Source organism: Bos indicus x Bos taurus, chromosome 24 (assembly GCF_003369695.1).
Source record: "Bos indicus x Bos taurus breed Angus x Brahman F1 hybrid chromosome 24, Bos_hybrid_MaternalHap_v2.0, whole genome shotgun sequence".
NCBI classification, from domain to species: Eukaryota; Metazoa; Chordata; class Mammalia; order Artiodactyla; family Bovidae; genus Bos; species Bos indicus x Bos taurus.
In genome coordinates this window covers 46,790,954-46,811,332 of record NC_040099.1, presented here as the reverse complement: position 1 = coordinate 46,811,332, position 20,379 = coordinate 46,790,954, and the positions used below count along the sequence as shown (strand labels likewise).

The 20,379-nt window shown below is 42.5% G+C and overlaps 1 protein-coding gene and 1 pseudogene across 11 annotated transcripts in view; both read left to right on the top strand.

Moving 5' to 3' along the window:
- The first annotated feature begins 10,648 nt into the window (after positions 1 to 10,648).
- LOC113882726 lies at positions 10,649 to 11,162 on the top strand (annotated as a pseudogene). Its single transcript, XR_003508431.1, has one exon. The product of XR_003508431.1 is annotated as a 40S ribosomal protein S23 pseudogene (transcript).
- A 5,998-nt stretch (positions 11,163 to 17,160) lies between these two features.
- Positions 17,161 to 20,379, top strand: part of PIAS2 (protein inhibitor of activated STAT 2) — a 106,587-nt gene continuing 103,368 nt past the window's right edge. For 5 of the 10 annotated variants that reach the window (XM_027526000.1, XM_027525994.1, XM_027526003.1 and 2 more), the window contains exon 1: positions 17,208 to 17,386. In XM_027526000.1, coding sequence (XP_027381801.1) covers positions 17,363 to 17,386 — 24 coding nt within the window. In that variant the 5' untranslated portion in view covers positions 17,208 to 17,362. Of the gene's footprint in view, positions 17,387 to 17,679; positions 18,036 to 20,379 lie in introns of those variants that run through there. The other 5 variants (XM_027525995.1, XM_027525999.1, XM_027526002.1 and 2 more) reach the window with 5 other exon arrangements.

Below are 20,379 nucleotides of genomic sequence, written 5' to 3'. Positions count from 1 at the left end.
GAGGGAGATCTGTTGTCTATAAAGCTTATGTCCGATAACAATTTTCCCTATGTTGGGCTATATTCCTTGAGGCTGAGCATCTATAAAGCGTAGGACATGGACTGCTTAGAAGTGGCCAGCCCAATAGGTAGTCTGTAACAAAGTATGAGGCTGCCAAGGCCTGAAGTGAAGGGGATCTTAGAGCTGCAAAATGGAACTCCTGGAGGAGCTGGAGTTCGATGCAATGGAAAATGCCTTCTGGGTCAGGACCTGAGGCCCTAGAGGTGGGAGTATTCCCATGGGGGATTTTTTTGGACATAGAGTAAGGTGAGAGACTAGAGAGCAGAAAATCCCCAAATCCTCTCCCCTATCTGCTTGGTGACTGTGATAAAACTGGGGAGAGCCTGATGATTCTTTCTGACATAGGCAACAGTTTTGACGTTTCCCATGTCATTTAACATACCAACCCACTGAGATTAGAATCTCTTTTTGGGATGCTCCAGTAGCACTTTGAAGGACCCCCTCAAAGTAGCTGGAGATTAAAAGAACTTTAAGTAGAATTTGATATTTGGGAAGTCTGTCAAAACTTTTGAAAAGCTTTAAAACACCCAGTCTGATAGACTCAAAGGCCACTGTGGAACAATTATCCCTTGAGTTAGGTGAAAAAAGAGAAGATTTCAAAAACAATTACAGGACTTCCCTGGCCCAGGGATCAAGAATCAGCCTGCCAATGCAGGGAACATGGGTTTGATCCCTGGTTCAGGAAGATCCCACACGCCGTGGAGTAACTGAGCCCATGTGCCGCAACTACTGAGCCCATGTGCCCAGAGCCCATGCTACACAAGAGAAGCCATCGCAGTAAGAAACTCGTGCACTGCAACAAAAAGTAGCTCCCACTCACTGCACCTAGAAAAAACCCAGGCGGGAGTGAAGATTCGGGGCAGCCAAAAATAAATAAATAAAATTGAAAAAACAAAACAAAACAGATCACTTAAAGGCACAGAAACTCACATAATCCGATATCAAAGGCTGCATTCCAGGAAAAGTTTGTTCTCTTATGAAAGAGAGAAACTAAATCCAGTCTTGCATCAGCTTGCTCTTAACAAAATCCATTTACCTAATTAAATTTAATCCAACCTTAGAAAATCCTGAACACATACAAAATTCTTTTCTCAGTGTTCCTCTTCTGCAGACTCATGCAACTTTCTGTAGTCACACTTTGTCCCTTATTCTTCCCATTTAGAAATAACCAGCTTTAGGACAAAAATCACCTTTTTTCCTTTAACAAAATATATTTCCATTCCTCGTACCTTCTTTTCTGAAAACACACCTCCTACTTTGCTTAAGCAACCATGAACTGTCTTTACATTAGTATTCTATAGATTGCTAGAGAACATCTCAAAGTGGCACCAAAGAGCTTTAGTTTCTCTCTCACAAGAAGACAAAAGTAGGTAAATTTTAGACCTGTTTAGAAACTTAAACTTCCCAATAGTTTATATTATTTGAAATGGCCTGGATGCTCAATGAATTCTTATCATTTAACTTAATTTTAACTTACCAAGATTTAAAGAGACTGTTTCAGATGGATGTTTCTAAAACATAATTATTTCTGTAGAGTTTGCCCCAAATTTCTTATCCCAATTATATTTACTTGAAAATTTAATCATATCAGGTTATTTTTCCTGTTGACAAATTTCATAATAAAAACAAACGTTCTTATTGACTTCCAGGAACCCTAGGGAAAATTAATGTGTTATACTTAATTCTGATGACTCTAAAGACAGGTTTGTATTAATTAAATCCATAAGCTTAAGCTAGCTCCAAGATCAGATATTAATTCAATATTGAGTATTTCCCAGATCACATGAACACAAGTTGATTCTGGTGGGACAGAACCAGAGTTTTCCCACTTGAATTTAAAATGGTCCCTTTTTTCCCCCTCAGTCTGGGGCACCTCAGAAGAGTCAGGTAATTCCTGAAAGCCCAAGCAGAATAATTACACTCCAAGGCCCAGAACAGAGATGCAAGCCCCGTTGAGCTCAGGCAGAAAGAATAGTTGCATTGCAATGGCAGAGAGGAGAGAAATGCAAGCTCCTCCAGCCCAGGTAGAACACTTATATTGCAAAAGCAGAAGAGGGAAAAATACAAACTCCTTTCTTTTGTTTTTGTTCTTTAAAATCCCACAGAGTAACTCAAGGCTGGAGTTTCAGGCAATGAGAACTGCAGTTGTATTTCAAGATTTAAATGCTCCACTATGCCCACAATTTTGGCAGAGAATTGCAGGAGCACTTGGCCAGACAAAACTACATAAAACAAACAAACCAATGACAAAAACTTAAAGACACAAGAAGTTTTCAGGATAAAGGGGACAGGAGTGCAAATATAAGGATCAAGAGAGAGGTAAAGAAAGGAGGGACAGAGAAGACTGAAAAAAGGAAAAGAGACAACAGCAAAATAAAGATGAGATTACTAGAAAGGTAGGACTACACAATATGAGATTTAAGCCTCTATCACTCCTGTCAGGGAGAGCCTGATGAACCATCTGTGTAAGACACACCTCTCCCATTTTTGCTTGTCACCCATCAAGGTGAGCCATTGCCAGCTAGAGGGGCCAGGTCTCACAAGCTGAAAAGTGATGCTGTAGCTGCCCGATGTCTACTCTCTCAAAAGGATGGAACAGAGAGAGGAGAGGCAGAGAGAACAAGTAAAGAGGCTTCAGAAGAAGGAAAAGGACAAGTTGGAGGGAAAAGCATTGTCTGAATGTGGGTACTGAGGCCCCCAGAAGCCAGGAAGCCAGACTTCCCAACCTCGGTGACGCTGAAACAAGATGGTCAGGTGGCCACTTGTCACCCATGGGGAAGTTGCATCCAGTGGTCCAGGAGGTGCCAAGAACCTCTCCCCAGAAGGGCACAACTGTCCTACATTGTGAGCCCTAAAGCTGGTAATGGCCAGTGTTCCTGGCCTTCCTCGATCAATAGAAAGTGACTAGAGTTCAGACAAGAAATTCAGGCAAAGTGTTATTGGGGCCCTTGCTGCAGCAGGTGGGAAAGAGATAAAACAACAATTTCCCTTGCCCACTTGCTCCCCTAAAATTATTTTTTATGTTGTTTAAAAAGAACATATCCTTTAAAAAAAAAGTGCATCTTGTCATTCTTTTAAAACTATCAACTCTGTCGGTGGAAAAAGTTTTAATCATAGGCATTCTGTGTTGGTATAAATGTCTCTCTGCCAACAGTTGTTGAAATATAAGAATAGAGAGGTTTTACAAAATAAATTTACAAAATATTTTTGGATCTTATCCAAAAATAGAATGAAATCTGGTTTTTACTCTGTCTCTGTTATCAATGTCATGTTCTAATTTACCCTAAATGGTATCAAAATGTTTGCCCCGTCTTCCTAACTTGACCTGTGAACAGTTTTCCTGCTTCCATTCCTGCAGCCACATAGACCAGGATCGGAATCTTGCCCCATCGTTTACTGCTGTATGATTTTAGGAAAGGTATTGGACATGCACATGTTCAAGCCTTGTCTCCTCGTCTGTAAAATGGGAACAGTAATACCTTCTCAGAATGAAAGTGGACCATGTGTGGAAAAGATTGCCTTAGTCAGGTTTCCCTGATTAAGAGATTGTTAGTTTTGTTTGTTTCTAAGAGAATGAATAATTAACAAAACAAAGTAACTTACCTATATTAGTTTTAAAAATGAAGGCAGTGGATTTTTCTGGAAGAATAGTGGGGTAATTTATGTCATTAAGCCAAAGAAACACTGAACAGCAAGGTTCAGAAAGGGCAGATACCGGTACAGCTTCAGGGACCTTAGCAGCTGTTCCTTTCGCTCAAAAATGTCCTGCCATTAACATGACTCATCTTTAAACTTTTTTAGCCCTACACGTCACTCAGCATAGATTTTCAAGAAAAAGAAACTGATCGCTTCCCTCTGGCTAACAGATGGGTCTTTCTCAGTCCCCTCTCCTCCAGATCCAATCAGCTGTGGCTAGGGAGGAGGTTCCCATATCTCAAATAGGTTCGCAGGGCCTAGGAGGAAAGCAAGGTTCATATGTACCCCACAATGTATGTGGTTCCAGTGCATGGAAGTGCACATAATGAGTGGTTAATGAATATTTGCAATTTTTGTTATTGTTGAGAGTGTAATCTGTCATTTTCAGACTCCATGTGTTTGATTATATCATTTTTAACCACTGAAGTATTATTCTTCCTCTATTTGAATGAAAATGAAATAATCATTCATTTATTCTTTAATCCAGAAAATATTTATTTCATGCTTTCATATGAATCAAATGGTGTTCTTGGCAATGGGGATGGAGTGAAAAACAAAGTCCCTGCCTTCAAGGAACTTATATTCTAAAGGGGGTGGGGACTCTGGGAAGAACTGTACCTGTAAACCATGAATTAATATAATGTGAGGTAGTAAGAAGTTCCACAGTTTGAGGGAATAAATAATGACAGAGGAGGAAGAATGAGGTCTAAATGTGAGAGATAAATAGGGTCTGTGGGCTGAGGTAAGGAATTTAATTTTTATTTCTAGAGTGCTGTAAACCTGCTAAAAGATTGTGAATAGGGAGATGGTGAGATCAGAATTATATTTATAAAAAGTCATCCTGGCTATTACATGGAGAATGATTGGAGTGGAACAAGATAAAAAGCAAGATAGAAAGACAGTTGGCAACTGTGGTCACCCAGGACAACGGTGGCAGTAGCCGCGAAGTAGTTAAGAATGATCAGAGTTAGGACATTTATGTGTTTTGTTGCATTATGAAATATTTCAAGCACACAAGTATAGAGGATAATAGATTGATATACCTACTTTCCAATTCTATCATATCTTAACATTTTGCCATATTTGCTTCAGATCTTTTTTTTTTGAGAGAAAACTTTACAAGTATAGTAAACCCCCCAAGAATAGCCTCCAGATCCTAGTCCCTTCTTCTCAGAGGGATCCACTTTCCTGGTTTTAATACTCATCATTCGCGTGTATGTTTTCGAACTTCTAGCATGTATTTACATATCCATAACTATACAGCATTATTTTCCCCTTTTGCAAAACTTATATAAAAGGTATGTAACTTTTACAGCTTGATTTTTTCACTTAGCATTTTTTAGGGGGTTGTCCATATTCATATATGCAATTCTGGCTTATTCATTTCTTTCATACTCTAAACATAGCATTCTTTTGCAGGAACACACTACAATACATATAGTCATTCTGTCCTTGACAGACAAGTTATTTTTAATTTTTTGCTGTTACAGTGAAGTAATAAATATTCTTGTACATATCTCCTGGTGCACATGTGCATGTATAAAAGTTTCTCTAAGTTAGTGCTTCCTAACCTTTTTCAGATCATGCACACAAAAAAAATAATAATATTTCTGAGGCATGTTCATAAACTGGAGGGGGTCTAGGAATGTCTACACATGGAGCTTGGTGAAAAAGATCATTACTTTTTTCTTATTATAAGAAAAATGGAATACTAAAGTATTAAGGAAAATGTAAATCTTAAATTTGTTTAAAACTTCCAAACAGAAAACTTCACAAGTTTTAATGAAAAGCTTGAGAGGACTTCTGTGGTCAGATTTAATGTTTGAATTGTCTGTATTTCCTGGTCAAGACATGTTAATGACAATATCTTCAAATTCTTGCAGACACAATTTAAGATATTTTGTATTTTTCAATCATTCAAAAGTTGAAATTATATTTTAAAAATCCAGTAGCCAGTCTCTATCATTGACAAATTTAATTTTGAAATCTTTTTTTTTTTTGGAAATCTTTTTATGACAAATAAAATAGGTTTTAGATTCCAGTTCTGTAGATAGAACACAGTTCCCTCCTGTATACTCCAGTTTCCTTTATTATTAGCATCTTTTAAAAATGTCAACGTTTATCTTCTATTGGAGTGTAGTTGATTTACAATGTTGTGTTAGTTCAGGTGTACAGCAAAGTGATTCAGTTACACATATGCAAATATCCATTCTTTTTCAGATTCTTTGCCCATGTAGTTTATTACAGAGCACTGAGTGGAGTTTCCTGTACTATGCAGTGGTTACCGTCTTGTGTTAATGTATGTCACAACTGGGCTTCCTGGGCGGTGCTAGTGGTAAAGAACCCACCTGCTAATGCAGGAGACTTAAGAGACAGGCTTTCAATCCCTGGGTTGGGAATCCCTTGGAGGAGGGCATGGCAACCCACTCCAGTATTCTTGCCTGGAGAATCCCATGCACAGAGGAGCCTGGTGGGCTACAGTCCATGGGGTTGCAAAGAGCTGGACATGACTGAAGCAACTTGGCACACACACATGCATGTCACAACTAATGAACAGATACTGAGTTGTTAGTACTAAAGTTCACACTTGATTCAGATTTCCTTAGTTCTTATACATTATCCTTTTTCTATACCAGGATCCAGCCAGAATATCATATTACAAGGGTCCCCAACCCCTGGGACATGGACCAGTATGGGCCCATGGTCTGTTAGAAACCAGGCTGCACAGCAGGTGAGTAGTGGGCAAAGCTGGTTCTTTTGCGTTTACAGAACTTCCCATTGCTCACATTACTGCCTGAGCTCTGCTTCATGTCAGATCATCATAAAAGCAATGTACTTAAATCATCCCCAAACTATCTCCCCCATCCTATTCATGGGAAAATTATTTTCCATGAAACCAGTCCCTGGTGCCAAAAGGGATACGGACTGCTTCCACATCATGCTTAGTTGTTGTGTCTCCTCAGACTCTTCTTTGCTGTGACAGTTTCTCTCACTTCCTTATTTTCAATGACCTTGACGCTTTTAAAGAATACTGGTCAAATGGTTTGTAGAATGCTCCTTCACTGAGATTTGCCTGATAACTTTCCCCATGATTAAACTGGGGATGTGTGTGTTGTGTGTGGGGGGGGGCTTCCCAGGTGGTGCTAGTGGTCAAGAACCCAGCTGCCAACACAGGAGACCTAATAGATGTGGGTTCGATCCCTGAGTTGGGAAGATCCCCTGGAGGAGGGCATGGCAACCCACTCCAGTATTCTTGCCTGGAACATCCCATGGACAGAACAACCTGGCGGGCTACAGTCAATAGGATTGCAAAGAGTCGGACACGACTGAAGTGACTTAACTTGAAGTGAGCTTGACTTAGCTCACACATGTGCATGTTTTGAGAGGAAGATCACAGAGGTAAACTGCCATTCTCATCACAAAATATCAAGGGTACGTACAGTCATTATGGCTTCTTTTTTTAAATTATTTATTTATTTGGCTGCGTCCAGCCTTAACTAGGGCACTCAGGATCTTCCTTGCATCATGAGGATCTTTTGCTGCAGTCCACAGACTCTCTAGTTAAGACTTGCAAGCTCAGTTGTTGTGGCATATGGGCTCTCCAGTTGTGCTCAGGCTCCAAAGCGCTGGGGCTTAGTTGCTCCTAGATATGTGGGCTCTTAGTTCCCTGAACAGGGATCACACCTGAGTCCCCTGCATTGCAAGGAGGATTCTTAACCCATTAAACCACCGGGGAAGACCCCATCATGGCTTATTATATCTCATCAGAGCCTGAGAGATGATAAAACACTGTTTCAAGACAATCTCTGTCATAGAGAAGTAAAAGAGACTTGTAGCAGCTTCCGGTCCTTTAAAATTTTGTTGAAACTCAGAAACAAAAAACCAAATAACCTGATTTAAAAATGAGTACAGGAACGAATGGTTTTCCAGGTGGCACTAGTGGTAAAGAACCTGCCTGCCAATGCAGGAGACATAAGAGACTGGGTTCGATCCCTGGGTCTGGAAGATCCGCCGGAGGAGGGCATGGCAACCCACTCCAGTATTCTTGCGTGGAGAATCCCATGGACAGAGCAGCCTGGCAGGCTACAGTCCATATGTCACAAAGAGTCGTACACGACTAAAGCGACTTCGCACGCATGCACAAAGGACTGAATAGACATTTCTCCAAAGAAGTTATACTGAAGGCCAATAAGTGCATGAAAAGATGTTCAATATCACTAACCATTCAGTTCAGTTCAATTCAGTTCAGTCGCTCAGTGGTGTCCAACTCTTTGCGACCCCATGAATCACACCACGCCAGGCCTCCCTGTCTGTCACCAACTCCCGGAGTTCACTCAGACTCAAGTCCATCGAGTCGGTGATGCCATCCAGCCATCTCATCCTCTGTCGTCCCCTTCTCCTCCTGCCCCCAGTCCCTCCCAGCATCAGAGTCTTTTCCAATGAGTCAACTCTTCTCATGAAGTGGCAAAGTACTGGAGTTTTAGCTTCAGCATCATTCCTTCCAAAGAACACCCAGGGCTGATCTCCTCTAGAATGGACTGGTTGGATCTCCTTGCAGTCCAAGGGACTCTCAAGAGTCTTCTCCAACACCACAGTTCAAAAGCATCAATTCTCTGGCGCTCAGCCTTCTTCACAGTCCAACTCTCACATCCATACGTGACTACTGGAAAAACCATAGCCTTAACTAGATGGGCCTTTGTTGGCAAAGCAATGTCTCTGCTTTTCAGTATGCTATCTAGGTTGGTCATAACTTTTCTTCCAAGGAGTAAGCATCTTTTAATTTCATGGCCGCAGTCACCATCTGCACTGATTTTGGAGCCCCCCAAAATAAAATCTGACACTGTTTCCACTGTTTCCCCATCTATTTCCCATGAAGTGATGGGACCAGATGCCATGATCTTCATTTTCTGAATGTTGAGCTTTAAGCCACTTTTTCACTCTCCACTTTCACTTTCATCAAGAGGCTTTTTAGTTCCTCTTCACTTTCTGCATAAGGGTGGTGTCATCTGCATATCTGAGGTTATTGATATTTCTCCCGGCAATCTTGATTTCAGCTTGTTTCTTCCAGTCCAGCGTTTGTCATGATGTACTCTGCATATAAGTTAAATAAACAGGGTGACAATATGCAGCCTTGACGAACTCCTTTTCCTATTTGGAACCAGTCTGTTGTTCTAACTGTTCTAACAGTCCAGTTCTAACTGTTGCTTCCTGACCTGCATACAGATTTCTCAAGAGGCAGATCAGGTGGTCTGGTATTCCCATCTCTTTCAGAATTTTCCACAGTTTATTGTGAGCCACACAGTCAAAGGCTTTGGCATAGTCAATAAAGCAGAAATAGATGTTTTTCTGGAACTTTCTTGCTTTTTCCATGATCCAGCGGATGTTGGCAATTTGATCTCTGGTTTCTCTGCCTTTTCTAAAACCAGCTTGAACATCAGGAAGTTCACGGTTCACATATTGCTGAAGCCTGGCTTGGAGAATTTTGAGCATTACTTTTACTAGCGTGTGAGATGAGTGCAATTGTGCGGTAGTTTGAGCATTCTTTGGCATTGCCTTTCTTTGGGATTGGAATGAAAACTGACCTTTTCCAGTCCTGTGGCCACTGCTGAGTTTTCCAAATGTGCTGGCATATGGAGTGCAGCACTTTCACAGCATCATCTTTCAGGATTTGGAATAGCTCCACTGGAATTCCATCACCTCCACTAGCTTTGTTTGTAGTGATGCTTCCTAAGGCCCACTTGACTTCACATTCCAGGATGTCTGGCTCTAGGTCAGTGATCACACCATCGTGATTATCTGGGTCGTGAAGATCTTTTTTGTATAGTTCTTCTGTGTATTCTTGCCATCTCTTCTTAATATCTTCTGCTTCTGTTAGGTCCATACCATTTCTGTCCTTTATCGAGCTCATCTTTGCATGAAATGTTCTAGGGAATTGCAAATCAAACAACAAGGAGATATCATCTGATACCTATTATGATGGATAGTATTAAACACCAGAATATAACAAGGGTGGATGAGCATGTGGAAAAGCTGGAACCATTGCACACTGCTGGCAAGAATGTAAAATGGCACAGCTGCTTTGGAAAACATGACAACTCCTCAAAAAATAAAATTACCATATGATCCACTAATTTCACTCCTGGGTATATACACCCCAATATTGAAAGCAGGATTTAGGAGAGAGATTTGTTCGCATTAGTCACAATAAAAAGTGGAACCAACCTACTATTGACTCAATGTCTGTGTCCCTCAAAAACCCATTTGTTGATGCTTCAGTCCCCATTGTGATGCTATTTGGAGGTGGGGCCTCTGGGCAGTAATTAGGTTTGGTTGAGGTCATGAAGATGGAAGCCCTAGGATTGGATTAATGCCCTTATAAGATCAAGAAACCAGAGATCTCTCTCCCCATCACTTATGGAAATAGTAAGAAGATGGTCAAATGCAAACCAGGAAGGGGAGCCTCATCAGACACCAAATGCTAGCACCTTGATCTTGTATGTCCCAGCCTCCAGAACTATGAGAAATAAATGTTAACTGTTTGAGCCACACAGTCTGTGGTATGTCGTTTCATTAACCCAACCTGATTAAGATACAACCTAATTGTTCATGGACAGATAAACGGATAAACAAAATATGGTATACACATACAATGGAATATTATTCAGCCTTAAAAGAGAAGAAAATTTTGCCATATGCTACATTATGAATGAGCCAGTCACAAAAAGACACATACCATGTAATTCCATTTATATGAGGTACCTAGAGTAAAGTTAAGGTGGAAAATTTTGCCATATGCTACATTATGGATGAGCCAGTCACAAAAAGACACATACCATGTAATTCCATTTATATGAGGTACCTAGAATCAAGTCAAGGTGGATATGTTTTGCTCTTTCGCTCAGGCCCGTGGCGCCGGCAGGATGGGCAAGTGTCGCGGTCTTCGTACTGCCAGGAAGCTCCGAAGCCACCGAGACCAGAAGTGGCATGATAAGCAGTACAAGAAAGCCCATCTGGGCACAGCCCTGAAGGCCAACCCTTTTGGCGGCGCTTCTCACGCCAGGGGAATTGTGCTGGAAAAAGTAGGAGTTGAAGCCAAACAGCCAAATTCTGCCATCAGGAAGTGTGTCAGGGTTCAGCTAATCAAGAATAGCAAAAAAATTACTGCTTTGGTACCCAATGATGGTTGCTTGAATTTTATTGAGGAAAATGATGAAGTTCTGGTTGCTGGATTTGGTCGCAAAGGTCATGCTGTTGGTGACATTCCTGGAGTCCACTTTAAGGTTGTCAAAGTAGCCAATGTCTCTCTTTTGGCTTTATACAAAGGTAAGAAGGAAAGACCAAGATCATAAATTTTGATGATGAAAGCACGATAGTAATAAATTTTCCTATACCAAAAAAAAAAAAAAGGTGGATATGTTTTATGTGTTATTCTACTTAAGTAGGACATTCCACAGAGAAGGCAATGGCACCCCACTCCAGTACTCTTGCCTGAAAAATCCCATGGACGGAGGAGCCTTGCAGGCTGCAGTCCATGGGGTCGCTAGGAGTTGGCCACGACTGAGCAACTTCACTTTCACTTTTCACTTTCATGCATTGGAGAAGGAAATGGCAACCCACTCCAGTGTTCTTGCCTGGAGAATCCCAGGGACGGGGGAGCCTGGTGGGCTGCCGTCTCTGGGGTCGCACAGAGTCAGACACGACTGAAGCGACTCAGCAGCAGAGTAAAGTTAAGGAGAAAGCAGAATGGTGTTTGTCAGGGGCTGGGGGGAAGAAGAGAATAGGGAGTTACTGCTTAGTGAGTATAGCGCTTCAGTTTAGCAAGGTGAAAGGAGTTCAGGAGATGAACGGTGGTGATGGTTGTACAAAATGTGACTATACTTAATGGCACTGTATTGTACACTTGAAAGGGTTTAAGATGGTAAATTTTAGGTTGTGTATATTTTATCACAATTTTTTAAATTGTAGAAGGCTTCCCCTATCATGCTCAACGTTGGTAAATGTTCCATATGTATTTAAAATAATGCATTTTCTGCAAGTCCCATTCTGGGTCTTCTCACAGGCCCACCTCAGACAGATATGGTTGAGTCTGATCAGAACTGGGACCTGGGGACAAATCAGCGCACCCCACCTGGCAGGGAGCTACTGCAGTGTTTGGACAAGGATTTCTCCTAGTGACTTTAGGAAAAAACAGTCATCCGTCTTTTATTAATCATATGAAATTCTTCTGATAAAGCTGCACACAAGGCATGTGGCTTAGTTGAAAGCGAGAAAGGCACATTCTTCTCTCAATCCATTTTCTCAGAGGAGGGAAAGAAGGGTCTGAGTGTACGTGCTTTGTGGGAGATTTACCAGGTGGCTTAATAGGTAAAGAATCCGCCTGTTAACTCGGGAGATGCTGATTCGATCACTGGGTTGGGAAGATCACCTGTAGGAGGGCATGGTAACCCACTCCAGTAGTCTTGCCTGGAGAATCCCATGGACAGAGGAGCCAGGGTGTGGGGGTGGGGGTGGGGCTACAGTCCATGGGGTGGCAGAGTCGGACACGACTGAAGCAGCTGAGCATGCACGCACATTATTTGTAGTGACCGAGTCAGATTTGCTAATTACGCAGTTCCAAAAATCTGTATCTTTAATGATTTTGTTTGCTTTTTGTATCAATTACTGAGATAGTATGGTAAAATGCTTCACTATACTTGTGGGGTTTTGTTTTACTTCTCATTGTAGTTCTGTATGATATATTAAGGACATGTCATTTAAGTGCATACACCTTTAAAATTGCTGTGTTTTGCTGGTGAACTGAACTCATTAAGTCCTTAATATGGTAGCTGCATCAGGTCTATAAATGTAGACCATTTATAGTTCTTCCTGGTCCAGAGGCAATTTACTAATCAGAGGTCATTTTTCTCATAAACCTCTATTATGTTTCCAGGTGAAAAGAGCTAGAAAATTAACTGAAGGTCAAGTTTTCATGCGGAAAGGAAAAGGGTTTTGTTAACACTTTACCCACAGTGGGTTTTTTTTTAATCAGTCTGAAAATCTCCAATTTTATCTTGTCATATATTGCTTCTGCCTCATTTTGGTTTTTTGCTCTTTGAGGACTCCAATGAAAACATTTGGTAGACTTTTTCAACATTATCTTTTCTGTCACAAATTTATGTCTAACATTTTCTTACACATTTTCCATCTTTTTGTTTCCCTTAGCTTCATTCTAGTCTTCTAACGTGTTCCAGTTATTCTTTTAAATTGTGTGTGATATACTATTAAACCTATCCATTGAGGTCTTTAACTTCTTAATTCTATAGTATCTATAATTTTTTTCAAGGTTTGCTTGTTAATTTACTTACTTGTGTAAGCATGTTTTTATTGCAGTCTTTTTCTGATTTTTGATTACGTGTTGGTCATTTAACTTGGAAAATTATCTGTAGGTTAATTTGAGGTTTGGGGTGATAAGATCTTTACCTGGAGAGAATTTTTGTTTCTGCCCAGTGTATGTAGAGTACCATCCTGGACCTATTTTTCAATATTCAAGGAGTGAGATTTACTGATTAGTAGAAAAACTGAATGCAATTTGTGGACGTGCTGACATTTCCAGTTTATTTTTACTCTGTGGGGTCTTGTATTAAATATCGGGGTTGTTTATTGGACTTTGCAAGTTATATTTCAGTTTGTTGTTTAGTTGCTAAGTCGTGTCTGACTCTGCAATCCCATGGACTGCATTTCGCCAGGCTCCTCTGTCCATGGGATTTTCCAGGCAAGAATGCCGGAGTGGGAGTTGCCATTTCCTTCTCCGAGGGATCTTCCTGACACAGGGATTTAACCCGCTATTCCTGTCTCCCGTATTGGCAGGTGGATTCACCACTGAACCACCAGGGAAGTCCCAGTTTATAGATTTTACTTTTGGATTGTCAAATTCCTCAGGATAAATGTTCAGTTTAAATGTCTGGAATATTGCCTTCTAGGATTTTGTCTGAATTAACTCTTTACTTTTGGCACTTGCTAATTATTTTCTAAATCCAGAATTTTGTTCTCAGTTGTACAGTTGTACCAAGTTACCAAGTCTCTAACATATAAGCTAGGGTAAAACCATCCTTGCATTACTGGGGTAAAATCTGCTTATATGTTAGATTGGATAATTAATTTTTGTCTGGTTTTGGCACTGAGGTTATGACAGTATTTTAAAATAAATAAAGTAGTCTCATTTTAAAATTCTCTCTACAGTATTAGAAATCAGATCATTGGTTATTTCCGGTGCAGGAGGGAATTTTCTGGGGTGATGAAAGTGCTGTGTCTTGATAAACATTTTTCAAAACTAAATGAATAGTTCACTTAAGATATGAGGGTTTATCTATGTTATCTATACCTTAATAAAAATTGTTCAAATATTAATAATTGCTGAACCTTGTTGGAAAGTATATTTATCGTGTTATGCTTTCAAATTTTGTGTTAAAAATGGGAATATAAAATATAAATTCATTGTTCATTTTCTTTTCATACTGTTCAGTAAAGGCTAAGGCAGAATGCAAAAGGTGTGAAGAAATCTGATTAAAATAGATGTGCGCTTGGCAAAGAAAGGTGGCTTGAAACTATGCAGGAGCCTTGAATACAGATACAGGGAAAAATGAAGAAGTCAATGGAAACCAAATGAGAGATACTGAGATCAAGAGACTGATGGATGTACAGACAGGCAGGGAAAGGATTAAGACAGGTGCTTGGAAAGTAAAGTCAGTATCTCATGCATCATCCAACTAGAAAAGAATCTTCTTTTCTAAAGTACTAGAATATATCATATAGATATTAAGTGCTTAATACTTTTGGTGTGTGCTTATCAGCTGTTTAAATACAAAAACAATCACCTATCAAAGGTAAGTTTATAAAGTATAGTAAAATTCCTGATCTCACTTAATTCTTCAACATCCTGAGGTCTGGAATAGATTAGAAAAACGGAATTGAGACTTTGCCATAGTTAAGACAGCTAATATGTGGAAAAGCTACTTGTGAGACTTTTGAGTCTGTGTAGTATAAACTTAGGAAACTTTAATTATAATACTTATGTTTTTAATGGGAGCTAGATAAAGGGGGTGGTCCAGCCAGGTAACTGCCTAGAACCTCAATCCATAAACAGTGTTAACATATTTAATCACTTAAAAATGTAATGAGGAGAAAATTGTATTAAATGGAATTCCTCTAGGGGAACAGTTCTACATATGGCAGGTGTGGTAGTTAGGTATGTGGTCTACAGTGAGACTTTGGTACTTACCTCCTTCCTCAAGTCTCATCCATGGATGTATTATGTCACACTACAAAGAAGTTATATCCAACCAAGTGCAGAGATTTCTTTTGATGAGTAGGATTTACAAATTTGGATCAGAGCTAAATTGTTTATGACAGTAAAAAGAGATTTGCTTTTAACCCATTACCATTCAGCCTTTCCTTTAAACAAATATTGAATGAATATTAGGGAGCATAGTTTAGGAAAGACGCCCAACTAGTAATCTGGCCTGGTGAGACCAAGTAGTGGTTTAGGCCAGTCTAAGACAGCATCTAGACTCTTTTGCAGGCAAAGCTACCCAACCCTACAATGAACACTTCAGTAATTGTAGCGTGGCTTTTCTTGGTTTTGCATGTCAGTGCCTCTTGTGGGTTTTAAGTGCCTTGGTGGAAGGGCTGTATTGTATTCTATTCATATATTCCTCTAAACCTCCTAGACCACATAGGCCTTCACTTAAATGTCTGTTGAACAATGTTAAACTCTGAGGTGGAAATCAAGGCCTAAGATGAATAAGCCAAAATAAAAACTAAGTCAAATTGAGACCACAAAAATCAATGGTAGAAAGCCAGAATTCCACCATTGATTTTTGTGGTCTCAGTTTGACTTAGTTTTGACTGGGGAGCCTGGTGGGCTGCGGTCTATGGGGTCGCACAGAGTTGGACATGACTGAAGCGACTTAGCAGCAGCTAGTCTGATACTGTTCATTCTTTTACTCACTAAACAAATAGGAGGACAACAATTTTTCAGGCATCTGTCAGTTATTAGTCTGCTGCTGCTGCTAAGTCGCTTCAGTAGTGTCCGACTCTGTGTGACCCCATTAGACGGCCGCCCACCAGGTTCCCCCGTGGGTTTAAAAACATTTTAAAGGAAAAAAGGTAAACAATAATTATTTATATAATAATTACACAGGGACCTACACAATTAATCATGTAAAAACATCAGGAGGGAAAGGTTCCGGTCCTATGAGCCGTCAGAGAGGGATCTGAAAGAAAATGGCGCCGGCAGCTCAGGTGGTAAAGAACCCGCCCACAATGCACGAGACCAGGGCTCGATCCCTGGGTTGGGAAGATCCCTTGGCGGAGCCATGACATCCCACTCCAGTACTCTGGCCTGGAGAAGCCCTATGGATAGAGGAGCCTGCGGGGCTACCGTCCATAGGGGTCGCAGAGTCGGACACGACTGAACGACTAAGAACAGCACAAGCGCCATGTGGGTTTAAGAGGTCTTTCTGAAAGAGTGATACTTAAACTGAGATCTGAAAGATGAGCAGCAATTAGGTGAAAAGTCAGACTGGAAAACTATTTTTGGTCCAGGGGTCAACATTAGGTGTCTGAAATGGGCTTCATCCACCTCTTCAAGGAAATCTGAATCCCAGATTTGGTCCAGCGAATTTCTGACCAGCTTGACTCAGCACCTTGTCTCATCCTTGGTCAGCACTTCAAGGGTGAGGTGAAACTTCCATCATCTCTGCCTCTGGCATTTCATCTTTCCCACCTATCTGATTTCCCTGACCCCTCTCTATCAGGGCCCTTCTGGGCGCGCTCCTTTTTCACTTCTCCAACTACCCTCCCCCAACCCGCTCAACTCTGCAATCCTTGACATTCAGTCGCCCTTCAAAGTCAGAAAGAACTAGCCATGTTAGCACTTTGAGGCTATTGGCAACCCAAAGAGGTCTTACCAACCCTGCACCATGAGATGGGAACAATAGCTTATCCAACATCCACGTTTAGGTTGTTCCGCCGCAACTAACCCAGGGGATGCCTTTATTTTGGGTGGACCTCTCTGTCCACAGCCACCGTGTAGAAGGGCCCCGTAAGAATTTTCCCGAAATGTTCCAGTCACGAGTCTCAGGCCACCTCCTCTTCTCCGTCACTCCCTCCGCCCAGGCCCTCCGGTAACGCTGCAGTCTCCACAGCGCTTCAGGAACTGGTGCCTGGCATCCACGCCGGGGACCGGGGGCAGAGGGCTGCACGGCGACCGGCCCGGCTTGGCCGGAAGGCGTGCGGGAAGGCGGGCAGGCCGCGGGAGAGGGCGGGGACCAGCGGGCGAGGACAGCGCGGCGCGGGGAGGGCCGGCGCGCGGGCGGAAGACGCGGGCGGAAGGCTGTGGGTTGGATGGGCGGGGCCGCGCTCGCCGGTGGGCGGGGCTCCAGCGCTCATCACGTGACGGGCCCGGCGGCGGCGGCAGCGGCGGCGGCGGCCGCGGCGTCTTTAGCGGCCCCCAGTGCAGGATGGTGCTGGAGGCGGCGGCGGCGGCCGTGGTGGCGGCGGCGTTGTTGGCGGTAGCGGGCGGGGGTGCTGTGACGGCAGCGGCGGCGGCGCCCGCGGGTGGTATAAAATGGCGGATTTCGAGGAGTTGAGGGTAAGCGGGGGCGCGGGAGTGGAGAGCGGAGGCCGCGGGGGGGGGGGGGGGGAGGGGAGGGGAGGGGAGGCGGGGAAACCGCAACGTCGCCGGCTGCCACCTTCTTGTTTCGCGGGGAGCGGTTGGCGGAGCCCGGAGCCCCGAGCCTGGCCGGCGTCCGAGCAGGCGCCCGCGCGGCCGTGGGGGGAGCGCTCGGCGGCGGAGGACGCGCGGGCCGCGCAGGGGTGGCGGGCCCTGGGGCCCAGGGTGAGCCGACCCGTGGGGTCCGTCGGGGGTACGCACACCTGGCGCGAGGGGCCGCGGCCGCTCCCGCCAGGGGCTCGTGGGGACCCAACTTCCCCCATTTATTTTAAGGGATGAAGTCGGGAGTAGGGTTTGCTTTTCCACCTTCGCGAGGGGTGTACGTGTCTGGCGATTCCTCAGTCTCCGGGCCACTCACTTGAGTGGGAGGCTGTTTTCGGAAACGTGAAGTTGCTTTTAGAATTCTCCCTCTCCTTGGGGTGATGCTGCTGTTCAGGACGATCTGTCACGAGAAAGGCCCCTTCCTCCCACCAGTGCTCCTTGCACGTCTTGGAGAGGACCGTCGTCTTTTGGGAATCCTGCCTTTCGTCATCGGCCTTAAACGTTGGTGTTTTTCTTAGTACTATGGGTAAGAACTCCGCAAAGTCTGTGTTGTCATGAGAACAAGGTCATAACTTTATTGTTGATACGCTTGTATTGTAGAGTAGAGGTTTGAAATGGGCTGTGTTGCGGTTAGAATGGAAAAGATATATATATATATATATTTTTTCCCCCCCGCCGAAGCTGATAACCTTCAAAGCCCTAACTGAAACAGAATTGTGATAAACGACCCAATTTTTTTTTTTTTTATGGACTGTTGAGTTACTGACGGCATAAATAAGATCCTTAAGGACGGAAATCTGATTAAAAAATAAATAGTCTTAAAAGAACGGATGAATAGAAACTTTTAACTGCGATCAGTTTGCACAACATAGACGTGTGTTGTTAGCGTTACTTTCTCAGAATAAGAAAGTGGAATCTGGCAAAAGATTCAGTGTGTATGTTTATTACGGAATTTGGGAGTGGGGTGTATTGGGGGAAGGGATGTTGGCGGGTTACCTGGCTGGTTTGGTGAACATCGGCAAAACAACGTATTCATGGCTCTGATCTAAAGGTAAATTGTTTTGGTTTGAATAGTGCCTGTCATTTTCTCTCCAGCTGTTTCAAAAATTACTTAATTCCCAGTGAAAAGTATGTTAATACGTTTTATGCACTATGCTAGTTTATACAGAGAACCTGATACTAGGTAAAGGGTGTTCATATGGTTAAGTGTAAGGGTGAGTCTCAGCTGTAGAGCTAATAACACCTGTAGAGCTTTTGAAACAACAAGGCCTGAGCCTCATCTGTAAATTAATGCATTAGATGTAGAGTGGATTGAGGATACTGAAATTTGTGGTTATTTGTATCTGCAATATTGTCTTAGTTTTTGTGTACTAATGGGTATATGTAACTTGTCCTCTTCTAAGCTTTTTTTGTTGTTGTTGATGAAAACTTTGCCAAGACTTGTGTTAGACTTTTACAAATGTTGGTCACAGCTTAATAAAAAGTGAAGAATTTATTGGTGAAAGGCAAAAAGGGCTTCCTTGGTGGCTCAGTGGTAAAGAACCCATTTGCAGTGCAGGAGATGGCGGGTTCGATCCCTGGGTCAGGAAGATCCCTTGGAGAAGGAAATGGCAGCCCACTCCAGTATTCTTGCCTGGGAAATCCCATGAACACAGGAGCCTGGCAGACTCCAGTCCACGGGATTGCAAAAGAGTAGGACATGACTTATCAACTGAACAACAATGGAGGGCAGAAAAGGCAGTCAGTGCTTATAGGTTGCAGTGGAACCAGGAACTGGAAAGTGGTTGAAAACCAAGATTTTTCTCTTTCTGTCTTTATCTCCCCTTACCTCCCTCCACTCTCGTCTCCAGCCCTCAGCACTCTCTTCTCTCCCATTTTATTTTGTGGATCATCATCATCATTTTTTTTTCTGTAAATTAGCTGTCTTTGCTTCCTACACTTGCTAGAAGATGGCCTCTTCCCGACAGGTTGCCTTAGGAAACAGGAAATTTTTCGGAAGTGAGGAGGGTATGAGCTATGCAAACACTGAGTTATCACCCCAGATTTTGCCATACTGCTTAATAGCATCGTTTGCACTTAAAGATGTGCTGTAGCTCTCCCTCATTGTAGACTCCTCATTGCAAACCTTGATGATGATGGTGGCAGATATCCATTATAATAAAGTGCTTATTATGTGCCTGGCTCTGGTTTCAGAACTTTACATACATACTTATTTAAATAGTTCTCACAAAAAGTGAGGCCCAGAGTGGTTGAATAACCAGACGGAAGTCGCACAGCTTGATACTGGGAAGACCTGGGATTTTTAATTTAGGTCTAACTTCAGAGTCAGCGCTCCTCAGAGTCTAAGCTGTACTCCTCTGTCCAGTTTCCTTGAGGTCCATGGGGTGTCCCCTACCTGTCCTCCAGCACTCTGTGAACTAAATTGAATGATAAACAATGATACCCTGCTTACATGACATAATATTGAGGGGAAAACCAGACAACTGGCTAAAAATCGAATTAGAAGGGAGGAAAAGAGGAAGACACATTAAGTGTTTTCTAAATGGTTTCTGAATCAGAGTATATTTTGACGATCAGAGGGATAGTGAAGTAAATTCACGGACGGGGAAAAATCACAGGCATTGGTTTGTTGCCTAAATTCTTGGCTGTAGAGGAAATGGCCAGCAGACCTGAATGTTGCATGTTTGGCTCATAATGCCACTCAGAAGATTTCCTTTATCTTTGTCCATTATGACTCAGGGCCACTTCCTAGAAGCCCATGTCACAAGAGCAGGTCACTGCTGGCTAATGCTGGTGTCTCGTGTACAGAAGGTCCAGAATTTGGGGAAGGAATTTTGGGAATTTAGACCTCACTGTGCTTCAGTGACTCC